Raw genomic sequence first — 18,921 nt, 5'->3', positions numbered from 1 at the left:
GGGGCGGCCCCCAATTCTGTGGGCAGTTCAGGAGGTTAAAAGGTCCAGTGAGTAAGATTTAGGTGAAAGTGATGTTTTCTTTTATAAATTAAATATAAAATAGTTCTAGTGTGTTTCATCTCAATTGCATGAATTGTTGTTTACTTTACCGTAGAATGAGCCCTCTATATTTAAATACTTTATATTTACATCTGGAGTGGGTCCTCTCTACGGAGGCCGCCATGTTTTTTACAGTAGCCCAGACTGGACAAGCTAAACACCTTTTGAGTTTTTTTGACAACTGAAGGCTACCACAGGTTCTCTCTCATGTTTGGAAGGGGAGGGTGAGGTGAGGGGGATTCAGCTGTAACACGCAGCTTCACCACTAAATGTCCCTGAATTCTACACACGGAACCTTTAAAGGTAGAGTTGGTCATTTGTTTCTGAAACCCTTATTTTATTTGTTGAAATCAAAAATATTTGCTTCTTTTTGTATATATGTATTGTCTCATAGACTGGATCAAATGGCCCAGAGGCTGAAGGGTTCCCACCACTGCTTTAGAAAGAGTCTCTGATCTTGGATCTCCAGTTTACGGCTCTTTCAAAACCATTTCTGCCGCTCTGGTAGTCCCTGATCGCCTGACTGATCTCCTCCTCTGTCGTCATGACAAATGGACCTGAAAGACAAACACAACATTGCAAATAATGACATTACTGCTATTGATTACGTTACGGATGTGACATCAAGGATTTCATTCGTTCAGAGGGATGGAGGGAAGGAAATGTCGTACCTCGCTGTACCACAGGCTCTTTGATTGGTTCTCCTGCGATGAGCACAAAATGAGAGACTTCAGAGCGCTGAGGAGGAAAGAAGAGGCAGTGTTATCGTCTTTGTGTGTGTGAAGTGGATTGACAGTAATTTCTCTGTGTTAGGGAAAATAGTCGATTCAAACCTATTTAACAGAACTAGCAGAGTCCCAACATAAATCTTTGTGGAAACATATGATTAAGTAGGTAGGTAAGTAGGTATCATTTGGATCCAGAAAGCAGAGAGCGTAGGATCCCGCCAATACATGTGCTTGACAAATTATGAGTCAGTCTAAACTGTCCTAACTAACCCTAAACCTGTCAATAATGATGTTTGTCCCCATTTTTATAGCATCAAATGAGTTATTAAAAACAGTTAGTTTTTAAGTTACTGGAAAAATCTGCACCAGAACAAACATCAGTGTGATAAGAGCTACCTTAAATGACAGAAACCATCTTTGAGAAAACTTTTTTTGATCTGTACTTTTTGGGGGAAGGAAGGGTTTATGACCTATACTGCAGCCAGCCACCAGGGGGCGACTGATAAATTGTCATGTCATCCATCTACAGCCTATGGTTCAGGGGGTTAGCTTAGCTGGTTTACCATTACTATAATTTACTATTCCGTAAATGTTGCTGTCACTTCTGAATGTCCTGTAGAACCTTGTTAAAACGTTAACTATGAAAAACGGCTTGAATTATTTTAAAGGTTCCAAAGGGGGCACGGTGGAAAAACGTTTGGGAGCCACTGGTCATCTCAGCACTGAGAACTCACCTTATTTTCAACCTTGACACAGTCTCCGTCTCCGAACACCACCGTGTGATGGGACGCCACCTCCTGCTGCTCCGGCTCTGGGCCTTGACAACAGGAACATTTTGTGCTTAAACAGTGCTTGACCTCTTTATTTTTTAACAGTCTGTCAATGATAATGTGAGGAAATAAAAATAAAAAACACACTCGCTATTAAAAATGATTGATTGGGATTGTGGTCTTTTTATGCATTTTTGAAAAGTGGAATCCCTGAGAGGCTTTTCAGTGGAGGAAATTTAAAAAAAAAAACAACACTGTTAGACTTTAAGGGTTCAATGGTTCAGTGGGAGAGACGTCTCACACAAGCGTATTAACGGAAAACAAGAATGCCAAAGCCTCACAACAGAAATAAAACCACCACGGAAGAGAGCGACAATGGATTTCCTACCGTCAAGCTTTTTCTCTTGCTATGGTCGGTGAGCTGTTTGTGAAAACCCAGTCAAGCCAGACGCCGCTAAAGAAATTGAGCCTTGTCTATTCCAGGTGTTACGGTACAGGTATAAAACCACTTCGTGTTTCAAAATCACCTCTTGTTTCATTGTTAACATCTGTTGTCACTCACTTCCATTGTGATTGTGTGGCTCTTGCAGTTGTGTTGTGGCTCTTGCAGTTGTGTTTTCTGTTAATGTGCTTGTCTAAGACGTCTCGGCCACCTGTTCATATGTTGGCATATTACCATTTAATTATTCACCCAGAACCAGATAACTTGCAGTCAATAAACAGACATGTGCATCATTAATAATAATTTCATTTTCATTTCAGGCTACCACTATTCTTCGTAGCGTAACAAAACCACTTTGGGTTCAAACGAAATAAAAGGCACCTGCATGTTTTAAACACCTCGGCCTTGTTTAGCAGTTTGCTCGCACACTTCATCACCTACTGGCTCTAAACGCTGAGAGAGCCAGACACCTCCATTCGTGGTGGACGCATTCATCAAAGCCAGCTGGTTCTGATTTGGCCAGACTACATGCAAAGGTCAAGACTTAAGATTCAAATAACGTCTTTAATCTCGGCGGCCAATTTCATCCTCTCGTGTCATCAAAACATCTGTCAGCATTTACAACCAGTCTGTGACGTCCTGCAGCGTATCGACGGAGAATAATCAAATCATAATGAAATTTCATGACGGAATATGAAAGGGGGAATTCTGACCGAGAACAACAGGTTTCAACAAACCAACAAAGCCTCTGACAATGAGTTTGCCTTCTGAAAGGGTTCGTTCTCATGCGAGGGGAATTCCCTGGTCACATGATGCCGTCCAGTAAGCAGGAAATGCAGAATTTCACAGTATAATGTCAAAGAGCAGCATCGATACAACAGGGCGTAGTTATTACATGTGGATAAGGTGACTGATCTGAAGCCAGACTCTAAGCCGGTCGTATTTTACAATAGCAATACTTTTCCCAGTGATGCTGGTTAAATTTCAGATTGAGCTGCTTTAGTCTGAAGTCTGAAGACATCATGGTTCAGTGACAGTACGAATCCATCAAGCTTTAAAGTGGAACACATGGGCCTTCTGGCTGAACGTAGGAGGGAAGTTGCGATTGGACGGAGATCACACACACACGTTACTGTAACGTGAATATCGCAGCAAGACAAGCAGCGAGGGAAGTGAGGGAGTGATCAAATTCACAGAGAGTGAGAGGGCATAAGTTCATCATACCCAGCTAAAGAAAGTTTTCATAACCCTGGTTATTTCTGATTGTTTTCTTTTTATATTAATCTGAAGTATTGGACAATATTAGAGTGGTGATATGAGGTCACTGTGACCTTGGACAACTGAAGTCAGAGGTCACAGTCTTTGAATCCAAGTCTTTGAGTCCAACTAGTCAAGAAATAACTTCTTTTGAGGCCATCCTGACCTTAGACCTTAATTCTCTCGAGCCAGTCCTAAGAAATCTCGTTCACAAGGCAAACAAGGGTTTTTGGGGTCACAATGACCTTGACCATAAAGGCATAAAAGTGTCGACACTGGGCCTTTCTCAACTCACCAACGTTAATGGATCCTGATAACGTGTAGATGAATGTAGTCCATCCTGTTTAACAAAAAACAAATAGTGTAAAAAAAGTGTGTATTTTTAATAAAGATGGTGAACAATTAAAAAAGTTATCTGATCTTAAACCTAAAATTACTCTTTTGTCCACCAGGGGGGGGGGGAGAAAAAACAAGTTATGAACACAATATTGAAATATTGTTTCATGTTATTTCACTGATCTGCTGGGGAATCTGCTTTTTGAACAAAATGACAAACAGACTTTAAAAACAATGGGCAAAATAGGAATATTATGTTCTCAACTATCACACACTGTTCCGTTTTCAGTCTCAAAGCAACCATTAGACGCATCATTATAGACCACTCTTGTTATTAACCAACACTGTAAGAAATGTTCTCGTACCTGAAGGGACTGGCTGCACATGCAGGGCCCCCGCCTGCAGCTTGAAGTCCAGATACAGGGTCGGTGTCCTCGTGAAAACCTTGGACTGGAGGAAAAAAAAGAAAAGGACATAACGTCCAAACAGACGCAAACACAAAGTAAATATCGTATATTAAACAGACCATATTCACACAAACTGACATTGTGGTGGCCGTTTGGTTTCTACTTCAGAACCATCTGCAACATCTACTACTGCCTGCAAACGGGTTGTGAACTTAGCTGCGTTGCTTTAGCTCAATAATCTGCTAATCATCCCGTATGTTCTTCAGAGATAAGGTCAGAATAGGTTATTGCTACTTCCATGACTTACTGTATATGTCCCTCCACAGCTCATTGTGTTTTCAGTTTTATTTTCATGGATGTGAGTGACACAGCGCACCAGGTAGCACACGTGCAATTTTAATCAGGTCCATGAGTTTACTCCACATCTGCACTTAATGCAAATGACCTTAAAGAAACTCAGCTGACTGAAAACACGAAGGAAATTACAGTGCCTGCATTTGTGTTTCTATTGTGTTGAAAAAATAATTTCTATTATTTTCACAGATTGATCCGAAAAATTGTGCAGTTTAGGGCAAATTATTTGAAAAAGTAATCAATTATTCTTTGGATATAACTCAATGTAAAAGTAAGTACCCTTCACTAGTTTACAGAAAACCACCTGCTCCAAACCAAATGAGGGACATAATAAATAACTGGGGAACATAGAGGAACATTTAGCAGTTAAAGACACAGATGTCTCCCTCAGTAAATGTTACGGAGCAGTTTTCTACTTAATTTTCCCTTTTTGGTTGAAATAAATCTCATCTTTTGAAAAGTAATTCTGTGTTTGGTTGTCCTTTGACAGCTTTGTCCCTGAGGTCAAAAAACACACAAACACTAACATCTGACTTTTATCTGCACAGGGAATGGAAACAGCCTCTCTCAGGTCAAAAGGCCCTGCAGTAGAAATGTTTTTTTATCGGCTCAGGCTCAGACTGGGAGTGATGGAAACATGACACCTGGGTGAATGCGCCAATTTCTTCTTCGCTATTTTGGCAGTCTAGATGCTGATGCAGCAGTTTCCTTCGCGATGTTAGAATGGCCATTGAACTTTAGGGCGTTGGTGTGGAAATAGCCATGAACATTTGTGTACTGGTGTTTTGGGAACAACGTGCAACAGGGATATATTGTTTCTTCATATTGTGCAATGGGCAACACTGTCAAGACAGCGAGTTGAGCTTCTCAGCTTCTGGCGATTTCATGAAGTCAAACTTGATTCACCAGGGAAAAACCAGGATTGCTCTCCGTGCAATGGGAAAGGAGTCAGTCTTTTAAAAAAATGTGTATTCTCACTAATTCTGTCGTAAGAGATCTAAGTTTTTAGGTATTTAGTTACTCAATGTATGTTGAGTTTTTATGATCAAATATTGTGACTCATCCCAAACACACTTCACTGACTGTAAACTGTTATTAAACTGAGTGTTGCCTTATTAAGTATGAACATAAAACCAAGGCCAAGTTGAGCTGTAAAGTTGGATACAAATCAGAGTCGTATACAGTATAAATACACTGAATACAGAGATATTGATGTTTATCAGTGATTCTCCTGGCCGATAGTAACCCTGGACATTACAATAAAACACACACACGCACTAAAACTCTCACAGGCTGAGACAATCTGCTTCTCATTTTCTGTTTCCTCTTTTCAGACGGACACTCCTTACACTAACACTGGTCAAATAGCGTGGTTAACAGGCATTCCCTCACACACACACATACACACAAGGACACACACAGACACAGACACACACACACACACGGACACATGGACACACACAGATCCAAATACACGAATGCACGCACATGTTTTTCCTGTTTGCCTCTGGCATCCAGCAAATGAGCAATCAGGATGAGATCAGCAGCTATCAGGAAGGTAAAGTGACTGATTGTGCTGCAATGACATCACAACCCCATACACAAATTAAGTAGACGTGACCCCCCCCCCCCCACACACACACACACACACACACACACACATGTAGAGACACACAAACACACACACCTTTGCTCCTAGAGCCTCTCCAGATATAACAGCGACTGTGACCCCTCCCCGGCTACGTTTGGGAATCTCTGAGCCTTTGAGCTCCTGGTACGCTGGTTCCACCATCTTGTCTCGCCTCGGCAGGTTCACCCACAGCTGTAAGCCCACCACCGGCTCCTCTGATACAGGCATTTCGGCATGGACCACCCCCCGTCCTGCAGTCATCCACTGGTAGACAGGGAGACATATTTGAAATACACCACATAAATATTGTATTAATTGTATAAGATAATCAGAAGCCATGAGCCATGCATGAATCTATAGGCAGCAGGAATAAAATAAAACAATTCAGCTTGAGTGAGAGGAATTCTGATGAAATGCTGTGGAACAAAATGAGGTGTTGCTGTAACTCTGGTCATGATTTTGAATCAGGTAGTGATTTAAAACTCTGGATGAAGTGAAGTTCACTTTAACAGCTTCTGCTTCTCCTTTGGGCCGGATGGAAATTTCCACTGTCGAGCTTCGCTTTAACGCTGCCGGCCAATGATAATTCATCTGTGACTGTTCATCATGTTGTTTGCTTTTTTTTTATTGCTGCCTGCTGGGTATTTACTGGGAGGGGGATCTGCTGGATAATAAAACATGCAGAATACAACCAGGGGGAACTAGAAAACCCACACAGACGACACAGACCTGAGTTACAGCTCATGCTAAAGCAGCTTTATTTCAACTATGTTTCTGGGAAGAGAATAGTGTGATTTTAAAATATCAATTTTCAGTTAAATTTAAATATACAGATGGGAAACTCATCCAAACATTAGGGGAGGGATTTTCCTCAGTTGGCCCAATGTCTTCACCACTTCCTTTGACGAAGCCATGTTTTATTCTGAAATGGAGTTTGAGCTTTCCCTGAAGGACAGACAGGCGTCTGTCTGAGCATCTGCAGCTCCCACGTGAAGCCCGGGCCGACGGAGCGTGCACACGGTGTGTAAGAGCTGAACTGACTGAACCTCTGCTACAGATTGAAGCTGAGTCAGCAGCCTGTGTGTATGTGTGTGTAACTTTACAACTTTAAAAACACAGGAAACAACCCACAGGGCATGATATCCAATTAGTGTGAGTGCACAACATCATGATGCATATGTAATGAGTTTGTGGGGATTGGTAAAGGCTTAACTCCTCTTCTGCTCTGTAGCTCATGAATGCTCCTGATTCCTGTTAAGAACTTGCTCTCCACATTTACAATTAGGAGATGAAGATCACAGATAACGGACAATACCTCAGTGAGATATCTTAACATCTCAAAAACAGGAAGCACAAATCTATTAGAGGTTAGGTTACAGGAATCGTTTGGCTTTATGGGAAATATGCTGATTAGCCCTCTTGCTGAGAAATGCATGAGGCGACTCTCATGTCTGTGAGGTAGTATGATGGTATATTTTCAGAGGTGCTAGTTGGCAGAAGCTAACTGTCTGTAGCTTCATATTTAATGTTAAAACCACAGACTGTAAATAAAGATGGAAGACATGACGGCTCCCCAAACGTGAAGCCAAAGCATCTCCATCACCACCCAGTGGCCGGCTGCAGTAAAGCTCCTAAACCCAGCGTCCTCCATGTTAGTGGACATGACATGGACCCAATTAAAAAGTTTGAGGTTGTTCTTATTACACTGATGTTTGTTCAAGTGTTCATGTTTTCAGTAAGAATGGTTTTAAATATGAATGTCATGCTATAAGAACAGAGTTTGACCCTTTTCATTTAACTCTTGTAAAAAAAAGCAAATTGGTAACATTTATAAAATAAAACATTTCCTAAGATAACATTATTTCTTTTAAACAAATCCCCCAAACAAACCAAAATGAACTCTATGATAAGTCATGTAGTACCTGCAGATCTCCAGGTTCCAGTCGTCCAGAACGGCCACAGAAGTCTTCATGGGCCGTGATCCCCTCTAAAACATATGTTACCTGTTTGAGGAAAGACACGAACACACACATGTAGCATTAACAGCTACAGTAACTTCAGGCAAGATGACCTCAGATGACCAACGTTTAGTTGGACTCGAGGATGTCACTGATTAGAATTTGGTGATCAAAGGTCAAGGTCAAGGTGATCTCACAAAAACCATCCTTGCCTGGTGAATGCATTATCTTAAAAATGCTACCAGAGAATAATTTCCAATTTGGCAAAAATTGTTGATTTACACATTTGGGAAGTCAGAGGTCTATTGAATCTGCTTTCAGGTAATTTCTACATATTTTTGACCAGATATCACTTGGACTCAAATATTTACTGCTTGGATTAAAGTGGTCAAAGGTCAAGGTCACAGTGACCTCACACGAGTATGAAACTGCACTAGTTGGTGTGGTAGTTGTAGTTTTATCTTTTTTTTTTATAGCTCGATTATAAAGTAAATAACTTATTACCATCAAGGATGATACCTTGTTTTATAATCTCCTGCAACAAGCTTCAAAACTAGAGTTACTTCAACACTGAAAGCACGTGTGCGCTTGTCTCATTGCTCCAGTGGTCAGACTGGACGGGAAGAGAAGAGCTGCATCTCCGGTCCCAGGTTCAGAGGTGAACATCTGTGTGAAGGGAGAGAGCTCAGGCCCCTGCAGGGAGCTGCCTCTGATCTGTCTCCACAGCTGTGGGATTTCAAACGCCATGTGAGTGTGAGCAAACACACCTGCTGAAAGGCATGCTGGGAGTGTAGCCTAGTGCTGTCCGCCCACACTGGGAGATTTAAGTTGCATCTGCCAAATCAAATATGCTTGGAGGAAAGTCTGGCAATATGAGGACAATGTTCAGAGTTCAACTTCAAAGATACAAGTCAGAGCTGCCACATTAGCTCCATTCAGTCAGCGCGGTGATGGAGTTACTGCTGATACTGCAGCACAGACGCTGGTAGAATAACTTTGGAATATAGTGAGATTTATTAGAGCATCATCAGAGCCTCTCAGCTCCTTTATGATTTCCAAGGAGCAATAAGAACTGTCCGCCCTCCAACAACCAATCAAAGCAACGGGATGTGTGATATTACACATTAACAAACGCTGAAAGTTTGTTCTTCGTTTAGAGAAACTGTATTTCCCAGCATGGATTAGACCTCTTTCACATCATGTTATCAAAGATGCTTCAGGGGAGCGTCTCTGTCTGTCAGCGTATCAAACCCACACTATTTCAGATAAAGCCTTGTGATTGGCTCAACCTGTCTCTGGATGGATGGATGGAAATCTGTCTGAGAGAGATATTCAGGAGCCTGCTGATTGGCCAGGTGTCCAAGTTAGATGACAGTCAACTACAATAGTAAGAGAAAATACTTGACTGGCTCTAGTTGTTGAGAGAGAAATGTAGACATGAAGCCATTTTCATAAACAACTGAACCACTAAGCAGTTCACTGAGTAGGAGCCAGAATAAGAACAAATTATCCTATTTTCCGGTTTCGAGTCAGAAATGAAAAGTTGTTTTATCAGAAATGCTCCACTTTATTCACACATGAAGCAGGAACTTGTATTGCCCAGACAAGTTCTGCCTATTAATAAAGATGTACAAAAAAATATTAGAAAAGCTAAGAAAGGAAGACAGACATTACATCTGTTATAAATGACGAGTGCAACTAATCTGTGAACTTTCCAAACTTTGCACAAATGCACTTTTCCATTAATAAAGCATCAAGACTTTGAAAAAAACAACCTATAATATGTATGAGGACTGAGGCTGAACTGGACTAAATGAGGAGGTTTTACATATGTAATAAAAAAACACTTGAATTACTCTAAACCAGAGAAGAGAAAAGATACAAACTCAAAAAACATCAAGAGGTTGTATCCTTGGATGCCCGGCCCTCACACCGGCCGTGGTGGAGTCAGTTAAAATAAACATAAAACTGAAAAACTGAGCAGAAAACAGGCCACAAGACAACAGAAGCAGGGACGATTCCTCTATTTTAAAAATAGATTATTTTGTGAGTTATTATTACAGATCAGTTTATACAGAGATTATACTATCGCTGACATCTCTGGCTTTCTGTATAATTTTTTTAAATGTATAAACCTGAATGATCATTTGTAGAAAGCAAAGTGGCTCAGTAGCTCACAATGTCCCTTTGTCGCCATCTGGTGATAAAAGTAGGAGTTTTGCCTCAAAGAATTAAGTCCCTTACATTGTATGCAAACCTCAGAATTACAGTCAAGTGACACTTACTGTTTCGAATCCTCGGTGAGGATGGTCTGGAAAACCTGCTGGCTTGCTCACTGTGAACTCGTCCAGCATCAGGAAGGGATCCAGGTTCCTCAGCTGGAAGTAACACATGCCCAGTGTTTCATGAATGATAACTGTGTTGAGTTATTTTGTAAGCTCACTGGATGAAAGCTGTGCGACGTTAACATGTTGAATGACTCACCTCCGTTCTGCCGATGCTCCTGCGAACACGGGCACCGACTCCCTCTCCCTGCTCCACACTCAGAACTGTCTTTTCCACTTTCCTCACGTTCATTGTGCCGAGAGAGCTGGTTTCCCCACTCACTACATCACATACACAGTAATGAAATAAAGATAATCCATGGACGTAATAGAATGGGTTTGGGTTTTATTTCTCTTCGTGATTTAATTTGGGCATACTATGGTACATTAGTGGTCTCCAACTAAATCTCAACTTTACTGCAGTTCTAAGAGTTTCTGTCAGAGCAGCCTAACTTGTAAAGATTCTTATTTATGAGATACAATAAGATAAGATAAACTTTACTGATCACATACCAGGGAAATACATTGTTACAGCAGCAGACGGTCACAAACAAGGTAGACAAGTACAAAACAGAATGAAACTGGGCATTGAAATAAAATAAAATTTACAAAAATACAGTGATATGTATATAATATGAATATTAGGGGTAGATAAAGTGCAGTGGCACAGGATGATTGCAAAATGATGTAAATTGTATCTGTCTATATGTATAATATATATATATATATATATATTATATATATAATAAATAAAATATTATACGAATATTTTTAAAAAATAGTATAGATTAATATAATTGGTATTTGTGGTAATGATGAAATATAAAAGTTTACAACATGGTGGATAGTTACAGTGTTGTGATATGAAACAATGTTACTTTACTTTACTCTTACATGAGTAGAAACCTGGCAGAGTAAAATGATGTGGAAATACAACCAGTGAGATCACAACATTACGGGGTTTTCCCGGTGTCATGAGACGAAACCACTGAAACCAGTGACACAGAAACTACACATGTGAAACCAGCTGATCGTCATGTGATCAGTCAGCTGATCTCTGCTGCTGCTGAAGGATCGTCCTCCTCAACTGTCGATCTGTCCCTCACCTCCCAGTCACTGCATCATCTCCGTCCTGTCTGTTCTCCACCTGCTCAGGGTTTATTTTTCTAAATTTAATTTACATCGGAGCAGCTGCAGAAAGTCCAGATCTCAGTGAATCCGCCTCACGTCGCCAGTTTATTAATTCATCCGGTTATTTTCATTCTAGTTACTTCGCCTGACAGGAGCAGCACCTTCACCAGAGTTGTCATCATCACCATCAGCGTTAAATGACATTAAAACCACCACTAACGTGTTTAATTTAATGACAACAGACCGACACTCACCTTCCTGAACGTAAAGCACCGGAGGGAGGATTATAAATGCGGAAGTCCAGCAGGGGCGGAGTTTAGGAAGATGTTTACCTGCACCAGGGAGGTTATATCACCGGTGTTTGTTTGTTTGTAAACACTATAACACTAAACAGCCGAACAGAGTTTCACTAAACATTTTGGGACGGAACTGGAAAATCAACATTTGAACACCAATTTGATTCAAACATAATTAAAAAATGCCATTTTAGTTTGGTTTTATTTATGACCAATATTACAGCTAGCCACCAGGGGGAGATTGAAACACTTTGGCTTCACTTTTGGGGAACTGTAATGTCGTCCATCTTTACTAACATTCTATTTTATGTCTTATGGCAATTAATCATTTGGTTTATCAGCCCAGTTCCTTTTTTCTTTCATATTTCTACAATACAAGTTACATAATCATATGTAGGATTGTTCAGACTTGGCAAATGTAAACGCTCTCCTGAGAGCTATCTTTCTATCTATAGATAGCAGTGTGGAATCTAAACTGCTGTTAATAATCTGTGCTAATTATTTTTTACTTTTAGATTTATTTTAAACAGACAATTCATGATCCAAAAGAGAATTTAACTACTTCTTAAAGTTATCAGTCCCAGATCCAGTCAAGTCAAGTATACAGGGTTTTTTTTACTATATACTGTACATAACATTGAAATTCACTCATCCTCAGACCCTTGATTTAGATAAAGACACTCTCTATTTACATTTTTGTCTGACATTAACTATGCTTTTCCACCCGCGTCATTAAATGTTCTGGGAATATACTTGCGATTTGTGCTTTAAAAATACCGATAGGATAAAAAAAAGAAAAATTAGTTTCACAGCATTTAATCAAGTTACAGTCCCATTTGACGAGTATAATAAAGACACTTCAGTTCCTCGACGCTAAAGAGTAAAGTCAAAGCCATAACAGGCCGTGCATTTGTTGAATATACTCTTCGGTTTTAGATTTCTCCTCAGGTCCATCTCCACCGTCCGGGTGTCGATGACGCATGATGTCCTTGGCGATTCTCATGCTGGCAGCCTGTCCACCAGCCAGGTTTAGTGCGTGAGGTCCAACCTGTGCGTGAGGGCCAATAAAGGCAAGTGATATATAAGTAAAATAAGCGTGCAGATTGTTGTGCATCAAAGCGTTGTGTAGAAGACCCACCTGAAGAGCAGTGTACTGTCCCATCAGATAGAGCGGGCACCCGTCTGCCCACCGTAAGCTGTCTGATATGCACGGCCAACCGTCCATCACCTTCACAGAGGACAAGCCGGACACATTTTATGAATCACTCTTAAATCATGACAGTGGATCACATGGGATGATTTTATGTTCTTGTCATCCTTTAAGTTATGGCCTCCGAAGGATATGTTTTCACCCCCTCTGTTTTCTTGTCGGTTGGTTTGTTTTTAAGAAAGATTACACAAAATCCCATTTCCCAGAAAATAATTCATGGATCATAATGAAAAAACGCATTTTAATGGGAATCTTCTCCATAAGTGTGTGAATGTGGTGCAGCTTGATTGAATTTAAGGGGACTGATGGGCCTTGGCGGAGGTATTTGCTCTAACTGTTTTATATCAACCATAACTTTCCTTCTGTTCATCTGTCCATAGATGCATGCATACTATACATATCTAAAAACTATTTAACCCACCTGAATTGGGAATTCCTTCATCACCTCGGAAAGCAACGGGTCCTGTCTCACGTCAAGTTTGCAGCCGGTGGCGAGCCAGATCATATCTCCGGTCCAGTGGTCCCCTGTGCTGAGGGTCAGACTCCAGGCCTGGCTCCTGTAGCACCAGCTGGCCTCACTCACCTGGACAGGTGGAGGATTATATGAATCATCTCATTTCATCTCACTTCACCTCATCCTCACTTTAACAAATCTCATTCACTGCACCCATTACCCTGTGTATTGCATATGTACCGTTACCTGACAGTATGTCTTGACGTCCACCTGTCCACTCAGTATGAAGGGCTGTAGGTGGATGTAGGCCTCTGGGGTGACGGCCCCTCCCTTCCGTGCCTGGCGAATCATAGCCAGTCGTTTGTGAAGGCTCCGTTCGTTATAGAACTGTCGCAGGTAGGCTTGGCCATCCATCTTGATGCCGTGCTCCACATGAGAGTAACGACCCACCAGGCTCTCCACGTCGCCCACGTCAAATTGCTTTAACTGTAAACGAGACAGTGAAGTCTGACATGTGTGGCAGAGGTAGACAGGTGTAGCTGCAGTAATTCTTTATGGTTGGTCTTCATGCAGTTTCACACTGGCACTAGACCTGCAGGTGCTTCCTCATGACCCATATCACATGGCTGGCACCTTGCTGCAGGGCAAGTGAGACGACATGGGCGCTGGTCAGACCTCCACCAACTACCATTACTCTCTGCCCTCTCTGACACACTACACAAAGTTCTAGACACACATAGTACTTGTTAAGTGTTGCAGCAAGGACTGGGAATCAAACAACCACTGAGGTCTTCAGAAACATCAGGTGAAAGCAAATACAACTCAATTATATGAGGATTCTGGTAAATGTGCAAAGGCATCCAGGTACAGTATACAATGATTTTGCTTAACAATAGCAGTTATCCTTACAGCTTCAAGACAAATGCTAAAAATGGTTTGATTTTCTGGATGGTTGTGATGTCACAGTGGCCTCTGAGGAGATTTGAATTACCTTGAGAGGGAGAAGTCTCTGTCTGTTCTTCTTCGTGCTTAGATTTTGGCAGATGGTGCATGAGATGCACTGTGTGCAGCAAACGCTCCTCTGGGTAACTCTCTCCAATGTTTTTCACCCATGAGGGGATGTTTACCATGTGGGCACGTGTTGGTCCTGTTGCCATAACGACCTGGTGGGCTTTCAGGATGATGCCCTCCTGAAGATGGACTTGAAAGTACTTCACTCTCTTCCTTGCCACGTCTCGGCACCTTTCAGTCATGGCCTCGCCCTCTGTTCCCCTCTCCTTCGTACAGTCATCCTCTTCTTCCTTGTGCTCAACGACAGGGATGATGCGCTCCACCGTTCCCTTTACCAGCACTTTGCCCAAGTTGTATCTCTCCACCTGTGTTTAGATTAGATAGAACCGGATCATTGGCTCTCATGCTGCTTCATATAAAATATTGCCATTATTCCACATTTTTGTGGCTACATCGTTAGCACATCTCTCAATACTTTCCCCTGTTCTCTGTGTGGTGCCCAACCCAAGTTTCTTATTTTGGAGTTAAAGGTCAAATACACCCATGGAAGAGCTGTCAATAAAAGACTTGTGTCAGTCAGTGAGAGAAACTAAAACAATTAGCTCATAAACATCAAAGACATTGTGACACAAATATTCAAAATTCTCCTTTCCACCACCATCTGAGGAAGAGATGGACAAAATGCAATGTTCTAGCATATTCAATTATTTGGCTGCGGTGTTGCATTATATATGTTTCATATATTCAGTCAAACCGTAAAGACATGACATAAGAGAGAGCAGTGATTAATACCAATTAAGATTTTTACCCACAAACAGAAGTCATCCATTGTTTTAATTGATTCGTTGTCTTTAAATGGAGAATAAGGTGTTAATGAAAATGTAGCATTAAATCCACCATAAAAATACACGCACAGGCACACACACACACACACTGTATGTCCAACCTGATCTCTAAAGAAGTCCACACTCAGTTTGGTTCCCGGCAGACTGAAGGATAAACTCTTCTTCAGTGTGGAGGTGATGTTCAGTCGTCTCTTCTCCTTCTTGCCGAGTCGCGTGTCATTGAAAAAAGCATTTTCATCCAGAATATAAACCTGGTCTGGGAGACTGTGCAGCTCTGATGAACGATCACACTTTAGAACAAACTCCTGCAGTGCTTTCTGTCAAAGAAAATATACAATATACTGTCAAAAGTAAGAAAAATCAACTGTTGTCTCTACTTCAGGAGGGAGTTGATTGTGTTTATGTTCTACCTTGTTGAGAGGGTCAGTGTGCACCAGTGTGTGTGAGCGCAGGTGAGGGATGCTCAGAGCTGTGAACTGCCTCTCCCACAGAGCCGTCCACTCCCCATACGAATCTACCGCTCGGAGACTCAGCGGGGGGCCAACGACCCTCTCTGATTCCTCCACTGTCAACCCTGCAGAGACTAATCACAAAGTCATAAATGCACTGATCTATTCAACCACCTAAGGAAAAAACATCGGTCTGATTTCGTCACATTCATGTAAAAACCGCGAAGGAGCATTTATCGTTATCTTTTTGCTTTATTTTCTGTGTACACTGGTAACCATGTGACCACCCACCTCTCATCTTTGCTCAGTGATTCATATTCAAAATGGATTATCAGGACATCTCAAACTTCATTCCTGCATCGGATCTCATCAACAATATGTTTGGGTACAGACAAAATCTAGAATTGGAATCGTGACCCAAATATTGAGATACTATATCTAGACCTAATAAATCAAAACTTATTTTATATACAATCAAAAGACTGACTTGAAAAAACTAACTTCACCTAACTTGACTTTAAAAACATTCAGAAAAACTCAATTAAAATCATTAGTAATTAAAAAATGATAGATTTAGATATGAGGTAATAACTGATGATGGGGACTTGCTGACTCAAACATTAGCTTTTACATTTTGCTTCAGGAAGAGATTATAATCCACTATAGATGAAATTGAGAATAATTTTCTTAATTAATTACCAAATAGTTTCGTCAGTAAAGTGTCACAAATATATTTACACAGAAAATATATTGAAAGTGTTCATCACAGTTTCCTAGAGCTCACAATCTTGGGAATATGTTGCTTTTTTTACCCAAAAAATTACTCCAATGATCAATTAATTATCAAAATAGATGCCAGGTTATTCTCTTGATAAATCAATTAATCAACAAAACATTTCAGCTTTATATGCAACTATTAGTCGTCCAAACTGTGACTTAGTGTATAAAGTCTAAAGTTTAAAAGCACACTGTACCAGCTGTTGCCTTCCTCTTCTTCTTGCCACTGCAGGATCTGTTGTTGGATGTTGGCGGGTGTGGCCGAGGCCTCCGAGGGTCCGAGCCGGAGGGGGAGAGCGGTGAGTCATGTCCAGGGTCTGATTCCGGCTCAGGACTCAGTAGCAAGCTCGCCAAGGTCAAGGCATGAGGGCCGCCCCCAATTATTAACACATCCACTGTCACCATCTGAAACACACACAAAGACAACAACACACACAGCAGAGTGTTGAGCTGCAGTTTCAAACAAGCATGGGAAGGTTATAGTACTTTCAGATTCTGTTTGGTGTCCAGAGTTAGTTCCTTTAACTGTCAAACTGTCAGTGATGTGATTGTGTGTGAAGGCATGAACCAGTCCAATGCTTTTGGGGTTTTACTTATAACTTTTAGTGAGGTTCCAACATGAGCCAAGACCCATTCACCCCCACTCCCTTCTCCCCTTCTTCTCTTGCCCTGCATCTCAACTACCTGCAGCACAACAGCGCCCACTAGCGGCAACAACTGGCAACAGCACATTGGCACAAGATGAATTCAAAGAATATAGAGCATTACATTAAGATATTGTACAACTGTACTCACCCTCACTCACTTTTTATGAATAATCATGAGAGGGATGGTCTTTTTTTCACTTAAGCACCTGTCCCCCGTAATGTCTGTGCACGGCCCTGCTGCCAAAGCTCCAACAGTCAGCTTTGGACCTTGGAAACCACATTTTAATTCCCTAGATCAAGATTTTTATTTGGATCTGCACCGTACTGCACATGCTCATAAATATCAGCCCCCTGAACATGACTGATCAGGTAAATCAATGAAAATTTAGCTAAATGCCCCATCTCGCAATGTTAAAGTAAGAGGAAACAAAGTCTGGATTCGCCCCTTGATCCAGATCCTTTCCACCAAGTTTGGCTGTAGTCCATTTAGTAGTTTTTGCACAATATTACTTCCAAACAAATGGACAGGGGTGAAAATCCATTTGTCCAAAGCTAAAGAGTCTAGTGAACTATGTGTGGGTTGTTCCTGTAACTTCAGATAAACTCAAAGCTACAGATTTCAAATTCACTCATGTCATGCAGAACCTCACACGGGGCGTTTCAGTACCTGGTTGAGTTTGGATCGTCAACTCACGCCGGCTCCTGAGATGTTGGAAACGTGGTCCGTGTCTCCACTCTGACCGACAGCAGCGTGCAGAGGAAGACCTGAGCGTTTAGGAATACTGGCATGTGCCTCCATGTAACCCAATCCACCTCAGTGTCCACAGATTTAGCCGGGCTTCCCTGGCTCAACAGGGGAATCTAGAAATAGCTTCAGTGAGTGTGTGTGTGTGTGTGTGTGTGTGTGTGTGTGTGTGTGTGTGTGTGTGTGTGTGTGTGTGTGTGTGTGTGTGATGGTGTAAATTTAGCTACGCACCTCATGTCGGGATCAAAACAGTAAAGTTGTTATACAGGAACTAGAAAGTCGCTTTCAGTCATGTTAACGCACAAACATATTTCTTCTGTTTGCTTTTAGATTTTATTAAATATTCAATGCGATTTTTTTTCAGATACAGATACTTGAGGGCCAGGAAGAGAAAGCCCACAGAAAGTCCGGAGGTTCTCACTCTGACATTTTGCGTTCACACAAACAGCCTCTGTTCTGTGAAGCTTTGCTGTTTCCCCTTGTTCACAGAATATAAACTTTTCTTTGTTTACAACAGAACCACACACCTTTAATTTGTTGAAACAAAGAATTTCTCATCACAATGTTCACTCGCTCACTTTTCCTAAAGCTCTTAGAGAATTTCCAATGTCAGGCCTTCAAGCTCAAAGCCTGTTGTCCATGTACAGGAATACTTCACCCTGGTCATGAAAAGTGGAGCCCAGCAGTTTAAAGGACACAACATTTTGATGATGACAGTTTGTGAGGAACCGTTAATCATCCATTCCATTAGTCATTAGATACGTTTTATTAAAAGAGGTAAACAGTACAGATTTATATTGTTCACTCTGTCAAAGAGGAAGTAATTCTCCTGCAGTAGTTCCCATGATGACGTACTTTAAAACTGACAGTGGTTGTTATTTCCTCTTCTGTCTGTTCATGGATAGATAGATAGATAGATAGATAGATAGATAGATAGATAGACAGACAGACAGACAGACAGACAGACAGATAGATAGACAGACAGACAGACAGACAGACAGACAGATAGATAGATAGACAGCTAGATAGATAGATAGATAGATAGATAGAT

The 18,921-nt window shown here is 41.2% G+C and overlaps 2 protein-coding genes across 3 annotated transcripts; both read right to left on the bottom strand.

The window, feature by feature from the left end:
* Positions 1-105: 105 nt before the first annotated feature.
* On the bottom strand, positions 106-11,706 carry pir (pirin). 2 transcript variants are annotated; one of them, XM_034581235.1, is made up of 10 exons: positions 11,412-11,706; positions 10,466-10,587; positions 10,267-10,359; positions 7,946-8,026; positions 6,081-6,287; positions 3,998-4,082; positions 3,592-3,636; positions 1,562-1,644; positions 771-837; positions 106-656 (listed from the first exon to the last, which is right to left on the bottom strand). In XM_034581235.1, exons 2-10 carry the CDS (start codon positions 10,556-10,558, stop codon positions 538-540), a joined length of 873 nt encoding a protein of 290 aa, XP_034437126.1. In that variant the 5' UTR covers positions 10,559-10,587; positions 11,412-11,706; the 3' UTR covers positions 106-537. The 2 variants fall into 2 exon arrangements, with proteins under 2 accessions (XP_034437126.1, XP_034437125.1); XM_034581234.1 differs by having other exon boundaries at positions 10,466-10,591; positions 11,401-11,682.
* Positions 11,707-12,481: 775 nt separating this feature from the next.
* Positions 12,482-17,918, bottom strand: zgc:113276 (uncharacterized protein LOC553748 homolog). Its single transcript, XM_034581233.1, has 10 exons — positions 17,793-17,918; positions 16,676-16,883; positions 15,663-15,835; positions 15,354-15,569; positions 14,388-14,772; positions 13,989-14,122; positions 13,643-13,882; positions 13,364-13,525; positions 12,871-12,960; positions 12,482-12,780 (listed from the first exon to the last, which is right to left on the bottom strand). The coding sequence occupies exons 2-10, from the start codon at positions 16,881-16,883 to the stop codon at positions 12,619-12,621; spliced, it is 1,770 nt and encodes a 589-aa protein (XP_034437124.1). The 5' UTR covers positions 17,793-17,918; the 3' UTR covers positions 12,482-12,618.
* Positions 17,919-18,921: the final 1,003 nt, after the last annotated feature.

Source organism: Hippoglossus hippoglossus, chromosome 3 (assembly GCF_009819705.1).
Source record: "Hippoglossus hippoglossus isolate fHipHip1 chromosome 3, fHipHip1.pri, whole genome shotgun sequence".
Lineage (NCBI taxonomy): Eukaryota > Metazoa > Chordata > Actinopteri > Pleuronectiformes > Pleuronectidae > Hippoglossus > Hippoglossus hippoglossus.
The sequence above is the reverse complement of the archived record's forward strand: the minus strand, read 5'-3'. Positions and strand labels throughout refer to the sequence as shown.

What these genes read in the sequence shown, in the direction of transcription:
- zgc:113276 (XM_034581233.1), bottom strand. Translation starts at nt 16,883, where the DNA reads ATGGTGACAGTGGATGTGTTAATAATTGGGGGCGGCCCTCATGCCTTG. An exon ending in GAAGAGGAAGGCAACAGCTG is followed by an intron (nt 15,836 to 16,675) that starts GTACAGTGTGCT and finishes CTTTGTGATTAG; the next exon opens with TCTCTGCAGGGTTGACAGTG. An exon ending in TGAAGGAATTCCCAATTCAG is followed by an intron (nt 12,961 to 13,363) that starts GTGGGTTAAATA and finishes TCCTCTGTGAAG; the next exon opens with GTGATGGACGGTTGGCCGTG.
- pir (XM_034581235.1), bottom strand. Translation starts at nt 10,558, where the DNA reads ATGAACGTGAGGAAAGTGGAAAAGACAGTTCTGAGTGTGGAGCAGGGA. An exon ending in TGGAACCTGGAGATCTGCAG is followed by an intron (nt 6,288 to 7,945) that starts GTACTACATGAC and finishes CCTGTCTACCAG; the next exon opens with TGGATGACTGCAGGACGGGG. An exon ending in GTGTCAAGGTTGAAAATAAG is followed by an intron (nt 838 to 1,561) that starts GTGAGTTCTCAG and finishes TTTCCTCCTCAG; the next exon opens with CGCTCTGAAGTCTCTCATTT.